Source organism: Gymnoscopelus braueri (genome assembly GCF_963280865.1).
Source record: "Gymnoscopelus braueri genome assembly, chromosome: 11".
NCBI lineage: Eukaryota > Metazoa > Chordata > Actinopteri > Myctophiformes > Myctophidae > Gymnoscopelus > Gymnoscopelus braueri.
The window spans coordinates 9,752,140-9,764,704 of record NC_137613.1 but is presented as its reverse complement, the minus strand read 5'-3'; the positions used below and the strand labels follow the sequence as shown (position 1 = coordinate 9,764,704).

The 12,565-nt window shown below is 40.6% G+C and overlaps 1 protein-coding gene across 1 annotated transcript in view; it reads right to left on the bottom strand.

Moving 5' to 3' along the window:
• The window catches only part of LOC308094910 (uncharacterized protein), a 103,194-nt gene that overhangs the window by 27,331 nt on the left and 63,298 nt on the right, over positions 1–12,565 (bottom strand). Inside the window, exons 14-29 of the mRNA XM_080441733.1 lie at positions 11,970–12,050; positions 11,095–11,211; positions 9,143–9,259; positions 8,121–8,264; positions 6,835–6,921; positions 6,402–6,445; positions 6,159–6,221; positions 5,740–5,767; positions 5,604–5,627; positions 5,358–5,429; positions 5,059–5,204; positions 4,111–4,230; positions 3,966–4,020; positions 1,298–1,357; positions 1,126–1,191; positions 436–569 (exon numbers count right to left, since the gene is read on the bottom strand). Of these exons, the coding sequence (XP_080297859.1) occupies positions 436–569; positions 1,126–1,191; positions 1,298–1,357; positions 3,966–4,020; positions 4,111–4,230; positions 5,059–5,204; positions 5,358–5,429; positions 5,604–5,627; positions 5,740–5,767; positions 6,159–6,221; positions 6,402–6,445; positions 6,835–6,921; positions 8,121–8,264; positions 9,143–9,259; positions 11,095–11,211; positions 11,970–12,050 (1,358 nt within the window). The remainder of the gene's footprint in view (positions 1–435; positions 570–1,125; positions 1,192–1,297; positions 1,358–3,965; positions 4,021–4,110; positions 4,231–5,058; positions 5,205–5,357; positions 5,430–5,603; positions 5,628–5,739; positions 5,768–6,158; positions 6,222–6,401; positions 6,446–6,834; positions 6,922–8,120; positions 8,265–9,142; positions 9,260–11,094; positions 11,212–11,969; positions 12,051–12,565) is intronic.

Here is a 12,565-nt window from a genome sequence, read left to right as displayed (position 1 = left end):
ATCGTTCTGCAATGCAAATAATCAATTATATCAATACTAAGTACTTTTAAGAAGAAGAAAAGAGAAAGAGGGGTTTATATCCAGTATCCAGGTATTTATTTTTCACACCGAATTTTTGGGTAAATAAATAGTTACTATATCGATTTTAAATCATTGAATCGAATCGTATCGTTCTAAATTAACCTGTCCTGTATCGTTCATGTATCGTATCGACTAAATCGCTGAATCGAAACGTATCGTATCGTTCTAAATTAACCTGTATCGTTCATGTATCGTATCGACAACCAAGTATCGTGATACGTATCGAATCGTTGTTAAAACGTATCGTTACACCCCTAACATACATACAATACATAGTGGTATTTACCGCTAGCTCTATTTGTTACAAAAGGAGAAATGTGAGGCCATTTGAGGCCATTATTACTGTGTACTCACCAGAAACTTTTTGACGTGTTCTAGACTGAATACATGGGAGCTGAATTCAAGTTCGCCCAGGTTTCTCTCACAGAGTAAACATACAGATCTCCACGGTCCCAAGTCAGATATGTGTCGAACTAGAAACTGCAGACCTGTCAGGGAAAGATGACATTCAGATAAAATCATCAAAGCAAGTCTACCAGATTACTTAGAGGTTAGGCATACAGCATTGCCATGTACTGCAGTGATTCTCAACCATTGCAATTTTAAAGACACCCAGTTTTTTATATAGACAATGGACCCCCTTTTTATACACTTTGTATCTCTGGGAAACCAATCTACAATGTCAAATTCGCTGTAATTAAACCTGTAATGCCGCGTTCACACTGGCAACCACAATGATACAGGCTACCATCCTTTCTCAACGGAAGCCAGCGACATTTGTGCCGTTTGTAGCTGCTACAAAAGCTACAACAGCTACAAAGCTACAAAAACGTTGAGCTGGTTTCAACTTCGGCCACAAAGATACAAAGCTACAAAAATGCTGCGTAGCTTTGTAACTTTTGTATCTGCCAGTGTGACTGAGAACCTGTCAATCATTTACCTGGGGACCCCCCTGGAAAATAAATACATAATGGTATTTATTATATAACTATTTATTAGTGCTTGGTGTGGACAGCCCTTTGAAGTGGTTGCAGTGGTACTCACCCAGCTGAGGATATTTGTCAGAGGAGATTGTTTCCTGCAGTTCATGAAGTGTGACCATCTTTGGATCTACGCATACACACACAAAACAGAACATGTCAAAATAAAACACAAACACTATTTAGATAATGAACGGGAAGCAAGCACACAACACTGCTATGTTAACATCACTAACCTTCATACGTCCAGCCATTGAGGTAGATCTCATTAAGCGTCTCGCAGACTGTCTCGAAACCTTTTAGAAAAAAGAGGTGTAACTTCGAGACTTATTCGTATCGAACCGTTTCGCTACAGGGCATTTGGTTCGGTACAGGTGTGTACCAAACAAATAAAAACTAAACGAGAACAGAAACACTCCTTATCATGAAGCCAATGTCCATAGTTCATCATAAACATACTTATAATGCATTATAATCTGCTTACAACAATGTATTATTATATACTCGTATTATTATAGAACTCGTAACACTCATAATGCTTTAAACAATACAATGCCCTAGAAAGCCAAAGTCCAGTAACTAAGTTTTTGGATACGGTGAATTATTTATTTTCAAAGTAGCCTTCATGATTTTGGAGGATAAATAATGAGCGCATGAGCGGATATACAATTAGATCACTTACATAGGCCTACCAATAACCCATTTGGCTGGCCAGTTGATACACTTTAAAGCAGATCTACAAGCTCATAGCGCCGTGCTATGAGCTTGTGCTCTGCTATTTTTCTTAAATCGTGAAAATTTGTACAAATCTTTGAATATATACAGTATTTTTTTTTACACTTTTAACTCAAATCTTTGCTTCTGGGGATTCTACAGATGTCTTCTACAAACTCTTTAAAAAAAAAAAACTTATGTTGCTATAATATCAGTGGTTCTCAAACCTTTCCATGTCAAGGAACCCCAAAATTATATGTATTTGGTCGCGGACCCCCATCTCAAAATATGTTGTTCCAGGGACCCCCCAGAAGCAAAGATTTGAATTAGATTTGCACAAATGTTCATGATGAATTCAAAAAATAGCTGATCTACAAGCTCATGAGCTTGTAGATCTGCTATTTTTGAATAGCCAAAGAAATCTTAACATGACACAGATGCGTTGCACGTCTTAATGGGTTAAAGGTCGGGTAACCATGGAGTTGGTGGTGGGGGGTTGATAGTCAAAGGGACAGTACCCTCAATACGCCTCATACATGTCAAACTACTTCTCCGAAAGTGAGTGACACCCAAAGCCACAACACTAGAGCCACGATAAGGATAATTCCTTTTTTTAACAGGTCGTTCAATTAAGTCCTTGCGGTCTTGTTTCCAATAAGAACCTGTGAGCAATTAGGGGTTAAGAGTCTTGCTCAGGGACAAATTTCATTTCATCGACACATATGCTGGCTTGGCCTGGAATCGAACCTGGGGCAACCAGGGCCTCTGGCTCCCTAGGCGGGCTCACTAACCACTCAGCTATGGCCGCCCCATGCGGTCTGGTGCCAGACAAATCTGGTGCCAGACAAATTTTAAACAAACATGGGGAAATTCTCATTCTACTACTCTGCCACCAAGATGTGGAATGCCCTGACACCATCCGTTTAAAGGATGTGAATCACTGGTTTCTTTCAAAATTGGCCTGTAAAAACATCTATCAGGAGACCACAAGGGGAGGTCAATGTAAATTCCCATCGAAAGGAGGCGTTATTCACTGCCACTGTGTTTCCTTTTTCTCCTTTGTACATATAGTGTTTTGTATTTGCTGATGACATGTATTATTGTGTAAAAAGGAATTGAATACATAGGACCACAATGGAAACAAGTCCCCGGGACTTTTTTTGTGTTGTCCTTTTAGACCTCAACCCACTAAGACCGGGAAAGACTATACGTTGTTATACCTTTAAAACCGGGGAAGCGTCTGTGTCATTTTAGATGTTGCTAGTATGTATATATATTTTTTGAAAACTTAGGTTAGGATTTAGAAGGCGTTTAAATGCCTCAGGTCTAAATGGGTTCATGTCTGACTGTACCTGACTGTGTTTGCATTTCTGACTAATAAAGTATTCAATCAATCAATCAAAAACCTTTGGGGTCCGAGCAGAAGGGACCAGAAAAGTCAGGGAGAGAGTGGTCTAACCCCCCCCCCCCCCCGACACACCCCAGCCCCTTCTCTGACCTGACTTGACCCCCTGCACTTTCATCTCCACAACACTGTGTGTGACACTGTGAGACCATAACAATGGCCCAGACCCCCAGAGTGAGACCATTATAAAGATTAGGGTGCTTCCTTCTCATGGCTGTGCTGTGATAACAATTCAACGTCGGGCCATAAATCACCGGGTTGCCGGACACAGGCAGGAGGATCAAAAGAGCAGCGCTCCTCTCCCAAAGTTGAACTGTTTCCTGCTTTCCTGTGCCTTTCCCACCGGATCGCTGTAACTCAGTGTAACCGTTTTTTTTGCCTAAATACTTCCACACTTAATATTAGGCGCTGCAGTCTGTTCTCACCAAGTGGGCCGCTTGGAGCGACAAAAACTATGCCTAAACCTAACCGTAATAAAATACTAATAAAAATAATTTGCGACACATTTTAGATAAGCTAAAAACGCCACGGAATCACCGCGTACGTTACAGAAGCGGGGCGTGGTTATAGACACGGCTCCGAGGCCAAGGGGGCGTAATAAACAAGACATTTTATGTTATATGTTTTTTCCCCTTACTGTACCGGAAAAAAGAAAAAAAACGACAGCTGAACAGAACTGACACTTCCATGTACGCTTACACCCCAGTTAGAAACCATTAGATAGTGTAGGACAGTGGGGTGGAGGGAGGTGGGCCAATACGTTTGATAGCAAGGCCAGTACTCACCATGCGGGAAGCTGTTGCTGAGCATGCTAAGAATCCTGCTTGGGAGATCAATTATCTGAAAAAATGGAACATGTCAAGGTTTAATACACCACACAGCCTTAGATGAGGATCAATGAATTCCAAAGTGCTTTGTTTGCTATTTTACCTTGAGCACCATGTGTTTAGGTCCTTGAGCTTTCTCCTCCTCCCAGGCCAAGGCTCTTAGGAGCTCATAATTCTCCTTTTCCTTCCAGGCAAATGGCAGTCTTGCAGGACTCTGGTGCATCTACAGCACACATTGAATCAAAGAGAACAAATAGAAAGCCCCATGGGCATGACAGCGATGAAATACGCTCAATCAATGCTCAGTTTGTGGTATGTGGCTCTGTTATTACTGATATATAGAAGAAACACTGGTCGGTTGAATGAGATTGTCTATCATATGATATGATTAAAAGTAGTGAAGGATTTGTATACTGCCACCTTGCAGACATAACAGTGAAAGGAGTTTTTCCTTCATTCAGGGCTGTGTTATACAGGCATGACAACAGTATTTGCATGTTCAGTACTTTAATATACAGTATTATAATATGAACATTACAGACACATGTTCACAAACGAGTGTATTTTCATCAGTTTCACTATTATCTTTCAACCTACAGTAGATACAGTAGATAGTCAAATATTGTGTGTCCCCTGATATTTTTTGTAATGATCTCTCTTCCCCCTTGCCCCTCCCCCCATTCTTCTTTTGTGGAAATCACAAAAACACACTTTTTGCTTCTGTAAACCTGTGATGTGACAATAAAGCTGATTCAGATTTTCTGATTCTGAATGCATTGGTAGAGTTGAATGCGTCATTTTGAAATAATAGGTGTATCAGACGCGTAGCTAACAACATCACTAATGAAGGCAATGGTGCAGACAAGGGGACTAGTTAAACATTTTATAACAATGGTGAAACCAAATAGCACCAAATGGTCGGTCGGTCAGTCAGTCAGTAAAGAATACTGGTAAAATGTAGATTCTATTTTTAAATCTATTTGATGCTTATAGATTAACCAAATCAAAACGTACATGCCACAAAAATGTTTGTAGAAATTAAATGACTCACCAGAGTCTGTTGGATGTGTAATGGACCCCTCAGATGGTCTCTGAACTTGGTTGCAGTTGCAGGAAACAACCACTTGCAAACCCGGCACAGGCAAAAAGGCTTGATGGTAGCTCGGGTGCTGACGCACGTCAAAATATGAAGAAGACCTTTAACAAAGAAAATGCTCCAATCATTATTATTCAAGGACAAGAGTCATTTGTGTTTGCAACTGCGTAATAAAGTACCTTTACACAATAAGTACAAATGACCATGCAGCTACGGAATGACATATAACGATAACATATTGCAGCCCAACTCACCGATGACTGGTTCAATCAGCTGTTTGTCCTTGATGTCCTGGCATTCCTTCAAGATTTTGTGTATGTAGAACACTACAGATGATAGCAAGCTTCAGTTAAGCTCCAATCAGTGACAAAATAATAACATGTCTGCTAGTTTAAGCAGCACTCGTCCACTATTATAAGGGCTCATGTTGAAATCCTCTCCAAAGCATCTCTGATAAGTAACCCAACATATAGAACAAGTAGAATAATAATAAGTCATACCTGGTTCATTCTCCAGTTCATCCGCTGTGATTGTAGAACAAGAGGGTTAAGAATAAACAAGATGCATTAATGTCACATACAGTACATGTGGTTAACAACAGACCATGAGATAACAGGGTATAATGCTGTGTAGTACCTTCTGGTCCAAAGATTGTCTTCATTGCCTGTGGGCAGACAGAAAGAAAGACAGCCAGCCAGCCAGACAGCCAGCCAGACAGACAGACAGACAGACAGACAGACAGCCAGCCAGACAGACAGACAGACAGACAGGCAGGCAGACAGACAGACAGACAGACAGACAGACAGACAGACAGACAGACAGACAGACAGACAGACAGACAGACAGACAGGCAGACAGACAGACAGACAGACAGCCAGACAGACAGACAGACAGGCAGACAGACAGACAGACAGACAGACAGACAGACAGACAGACAGACAGACAGACAGACAGACAGACAGACAGACCTTTTATTGGGACACATTTCAGAACGTTTTGGGCAAGTCAATCAATTGATTATTCTAACTTGTGAACATATGGAAATATGGCCTCACCAGCTTGTGTTTATATCCTTTCACATGAGAAACATATGAGGTCTTGAATTTCACATTGCAGACCTGATAGAGTCAAAATAAATGTATAAATTACCCACGCAATGTATTAAATGTATATCAGCATCATCTTTAGTCCACTGGATTATCTTACATTGTACTTTATAGAATTATAGAAAGAGGCAAGCGAGTACAGTGTGGTAATGATGTCAAGATTATGGTGGTGAGAATAGAATTCACATTCACCTGGCAACTATAGCTCAGTATGCAAGACGTGACTGGATGCTTTGCTGTGAAAAAAACAAATGCAAAACAAGAAAGAAATATGAGTAGCTAGATGTTTTTGCTTTTTTAAATCACTATGAGCACAGAGCACACTATGAGCATTCAAAGTCTGTCTAAGGAGTTTTCTTTAATTTGTATGCAGTGAGCGAGTCTTTTTCTGCCAGTTTTCCTTTATGTTTTTGAGACCACCGCACCTGCAGTCAACCTTGACCAAAGGACAAAGAAAGGCGCAACAGTTACTGAGTTTTCCCTGTTCTTTAGGTCGATGTTACAGAATCAGATTGTAAAACAAGACACGAAAATTAAAAGAGATGTGCAGTATAACAACGCGCGCGCACGCACGCACGCACGCACACGCAAACGCACGCACACGCACACACGCGCACACACACACCTTCTTCCAGCTTGGAGAGAGCAGTTGGAGGCTCTGTATTGGTGGGATGTTGTGCTGTCATTTCACCACCAGGGGGCTCAGCGGTAGCTGTAAAATGTTCAAAGGTAAACAAATCATATACTAATAATAATAGTAATCATTATTATCATCATCTCGGGAACAATGCAAGTCGGGAAGTAGTAGGGAATGCGGGCCCCCCACCCGGTTATGCAACAGGGGGTCCGGGACCCCTAGGGGATCCTCAGAGCTACTATAGGGGGTCCGCCAAATCTTTGTGTGATAGGATTTCGTTTTTTTACATTAACCACTTGAACCCTAGAATTACTTTTCTGAGGGGAACAGTAGCCGAAAATAGCAGATCTACAAGCTCTCAACGCCTCGCAGCGCGAGGCGTTGAGAGCTTGTAGATCTGCTATTTTTGGCAAAGAGGCTATAGGTGTAGAGGGAAAAAATAGCAGACTAAGTAAAAAAATCACACCCAGTGTGAAGTGGGCGGTGTGGTCACAGTGGTCATCACAGTGATGGAAGAAGTGATGGAAGAAACCATAACTTTAAAAAAAACAAATGTATGTTTTTTTTTAAGTTATGGTCCTATTTATAGGGATATGCACATGTGTCATGTTTCCCTAACCAATCACAGTCCTGAATAGACTGTGATTGGCCAATCACGGTGCAGGGTTAGGGGGGTACATTTGTGGCCAATCACAGCGCAGGATTTGGTGTGCAAATATCCAAACCTCACATATAGGGGTGGTTTCACCGCCCAAGAAATAACTTTAATCTGAAACACAATTTTATACAATATAGAGTAGGGGGTCCCTGCTTCATCTCTCTCTCAACTAGGGGGTCCTTGGGCTGAAAACGTTGAAGACCCCTGCCCTAGGATTGTAGGGTCTCCCTGCTTGTGTGGAATGTGGATAACCTCTGCAACTGTTGACCTCAACGATACCCGTGTACGTGACTTAAGAGCTACTGTGAAACGTTTTACCCCTGACAAGAACATTTCCTGCATAGCTCACATTTCTTGTGAAAAAAAATATCCATGAATTCAAGTCTCTGAATTCAAGTGACTAATCGATGGAAAATAAGTAATTTTGTTGGGTGAACTGTCCCTTTAAGCCCTGTCGGGGCCCCCAAGGGGCCTCCCTGATTGGTCAATCCAACCCATGGGCTTCACAGATTGGCCGAGCCCTTGCATCACGTTTTAGAATCTCAGATGATTTGTGACTGTAAAAAAAAAAAAGGGAAGCGTTTTTTTCTAACAAACAAACAAAAGAGAAGCTCACTTTTTTTGGCTTCACTCATCATTGTGTCAGAGCGCTGTTCTGCCACTTCCTTCTGTTTTGCAACATCACTTTCCTTCACGGATACTGGGTCACGATGAGAGGTGCTGCTGGGTGTTATTGGCTCCATATCACCTGGGACATGAACTGAGAAGAATACGAGCAACATTGAAGAAAAGAAAAAGAAAAAAGACAGCAACAATTATTAGAAGGATGGGATCTGAAACAGAAACAGATAACAGTATGTCTCTCAGAGGATCATTGGAATTCCATTCCATGAGGCTCTGAGCCACTACAGCTACACACATTCATGCACGCAGTAGTGGAAAGTAACTAAGTACATTTACTTAACTCATTCAGTGCCCTGCTTATTTATGGCAGTTTGGCTCTAAGTGCCACAGCCAAAATTCATTGTAAAAAAAAAAGTGCTTAGGAGCCGAGGTACAGCCTTTTTCAGTAAGAAGTTAAACAAAGAGTGAATGGAGCAGAACATTTTCAAATCATCATATCTTGGGTTCTGAACATTTCTTTCCAAAAAAACAACAACATCTGAGTACTTTTTCCACCACTGCATGCATGTTGCAAACTTGACTTCTTCCCAGCTGTGTAATTTAAACTGTGCAGAGCCTGCAAGCTCACCACGAAAAGGATGAACATCTAGCAGACAGGAAAGGGGCCTCTCACACGTACCACATCTGGAGGTGATCAACAGTACATGTATGCTATTTTAGACAGATAGGTTCCCTTAGCTCAGCACAAAAGTAGCAGCCATAATGACCCCATCACATACATGTGATGTTCTCTGTTCTTCGACACAGAGATGGAGAGTGGAGGGCCAAACCCGGTAGCGACCTGATTACCAGTCGACCTCTCTATCCACTCAGCTATGGCCACTCCATCCTGTTCATGTACGTATGTGTGTGTAATCAATAAAGCATGGAAGCTTTAATTACAAAATGGTCTCATCAATTGTGTTTTGGAACCTCCCCCGCAAAAAAACAACATTTTGTCTTAAAAATTCTCACCGGTCTCAGAGTCAGAGGTCTTTGCTGACACTTTCTTCTCTGTTGCAACATTACTTTCTTTGACGGAAACTGGGTCTTTAGAGGCATTGTTGGTTGTCAGCTTGCCAGGGACATGAACTGAAAAGACAAGCAACATTGAAATAAAAGGAACGAAACAATGAAAACAATTAATTAATATTTAATAACCAGAACATTGCATAAGACATCTTCACATCCATCAGGCTCACAGAGGCATAATAATAATAATAATAATAATAATAATAATAATAATAATAATAATAATAATAATAATAATAATAATAATAATAATAATAATAATAGAATAAGGCAAGAATTGTTTGGGTTCCTCAGACATTGTAACATCAATAATAATACACAAAACATATAAAAGAAATATATAAAAGGCATAATCATAGAATATACAAAATATAGAAAAGGCATAATCATGGAATAACAGTAATAGTGAGACAGGATAGTAAAGTATGTACATTGGTCCTAGCACACTTGGGACACTTAAAGGTGGTGTGTGCAAGATTCCTAAATACCTATTCACATGCATCTCATTCTCTGTGCATGTAAAGCTTTTTAAGTGACACGAGCCAGTGTCCAAATCCTGGACTCCAGCTTGACTGAGACCAAACATCTACCGCTCACTATTCAATAAAACAAGTTCCAGATTGCCGCTTTTAATAAATACACATTCAAAGATTTGAAAACAAGATTGAAGAAAACTGTCTGCCCATCTTCGTCCATTTTTCTCATCTGCAACTAACTGCACATGGGCATTGACGGTCCGGGCCTGGGACCGGGGACTTCAAGCGTGAAGTGTCCAACCAAGAATCAAGCAAGCAGAGAGCTCGGACTTAGCAGGCTGCCTCTTAAATACTCATGGACCCAGACAACACCACCCTCGAACACTTTCCGAACCTTCTCCTCAGCCAATAACAAAATAGTTTAAACATGGAAAAACATATTTCTACTCCCCCCCCCCCCTCTCTGTACCTTGATGATCACGTCATAAACTGCGCAGAGCCTGCAAGCTCACCACAAAAAGCATGAACATCTAGCAGACAGGAAAGGGGCCTCTCACACGTACCACATCTGGAGGTGATTAACCGTACATGTACACTGTATGCTATTTTAGACAGATAGGTTCCCTTAGCTCAGCACAAAAAAAGTAGCAGCCATAATGACCCCATCACATACATGACGAACCCAAAACATAGCCCTTGCCTTACCATTTATCTTCACCCGTTTTTACCATTACTTTCTAGAGGCCCCATCTAAGAGGTAATAGTCTGTGACTTCCCCCGGAGAACAAGCACTATTGTCATCTTATATTTGAGTTAGCAGCGATATCAGGGTTGAACAAAACAAGTTTTGGATTCGTTCCCATGATAATTTGGTATTACTCATTATTATTGTTGACATGGATTGCCCATACTTATGACGAAGTCAACAATAGTAGCATGCTGGACCTTGCCTCGTGGCTATACACACACACACACACAGCTAGAGAGAACTCCAGCAGAGAACGTGCCGTCTCAGTGGTGCCAAGTTATAAAAGGAAAACATAGCAGACAGCAGACCCAGTAAGGCTGGCTATATCGATATATGGGAAAGGGCAGTTTTACACCGTCCCCGGGGTAAGGAAAATAGATTTTCTGCATTCACCAAGCAGATAGCTTGTTTCGAAGGAGTTTTGCTGGGTGGGGGGATGTTAGGTGTTAAGAATTCTTCTTCGACACAGAGATGGAGAGTGGAGGGCCAAACCCGGAAACGACCTGATTAGAGACGACTATCCACTCAGCTATGGCCACTCAATCCTGTTCATGTACGTATGTGTGTGTAATCAATAAAGCATGGAAGCTTTAATCACAAAATGGTCTCATCAATTGTGTTTTGGAGAACCTCCTCCGCAAAAAAAATCATTTTGTCTTAAAAATTCTCACCGGTCTCCGAGTCAGAGGTCTTTGCTGACACTTTCTTCTCTGTTGCAACATTACTTTCTTTCACGGAAACTGGGTCTTTAGAGGCATTGTTGGTTGTCATCTTGCCAGGGACATGAACTGAAAAGACAAGCAACATTGAAAAAAAGAGCAAAAAAATGTATATCTGCTATTTTTTGATAAAAATAAATCTAAAATGACACAGATGTGTTCCCGGTTTGAATGGGTTAAACCATACATGGGCAACTGGCGGCCCGGGGGCCACATGTGGCCCCCACCTTCACTTAATGCGGCCCGCAGCTTAATATGGGAATACTGATGTATTATTGATGTCAGCTGTGACAATTCCAAACATGCAAACATGACCCGCTTGAATTACTTCAGTCTATATCAGTAGCTTAATGACTAGTATTAAAATGCCTTTTTTATGTCCAATGTATTTGTATTTAAGTTCATAAAGTTAACATAAGTATAACTACGGTAAATGCATTTTAAATTAAATAAAAATGTTACTTTTCAGGATTCGATTCCAATTCAAAAATAGCAACAAAAAAAATCAGGATTCCAATTCAAAAATAGCAAAAAATAGCAGATCTACATGCTCAAAACGCGTCGCACTACGACGCATTTTGAGCATGTAGATCGGCTATCTTTGCTACTTTTGTGGGACATAGAATGGAGAAAAAAGTTAAAGTACAGAGATAAGAGGTGTCTGCCTGACAGTATATGCAATGTGGCCCTCTGGAGTGAGTGTGGAAACATAGTGGCCCCCTCCATCATCAAACCTGCCTACCCCTGGGTCAAACGTTACATGGAACACGCGAGACAACCCCTTACAGATGCATCATGTCATAGTATTCCTTCAGTCTAATACTTACCCAGCTTGTCTCCTGGTGTGATGGTAGTTATCAAGCTGCTCTCCTTGCGTATCTTGCTCCAGTGTTCCAGCGTCGCCATGGCTACACATAGTCAGTCAAGCAATAAGTATAAAATGAAACCTTTATCTGGACATCTAGAGACATAATTATAAGCTTTATACTCTAATAATAGATTGTTTTATATCATTTATTCTGCACTGTAATTCTATTACCTTATATTTCTGTTTTATTTGAACATTGCCTTATTTGTAATTACACTGCATTTAAATGTCCTTTTATAATATTTTTTAAAATAAGTTTCTTTTGTGATTTAAAGGGATAGTTCACCCCTAAAATGACTTATTTTTCTATTAGTCACCCCATGGAGTAGGGCATTCACAGAATAGTCGAATATTCGAATATTCGAATATCAAACCGACTATTCGACTATCAAAACACTATTTGATTATTCGAAAAAAAACTTTTTTTTTAAAGATTTTTTTTTTAGTGTCTTTTCTAGAGCAGACACGCAGCTGTGAGCTCTGGTGTGATGTCAACTCGCATTCCTTGAGTCGAGTCATCAATGCCATTAAAAAAAAAAAAAAAAAAAAACTTTT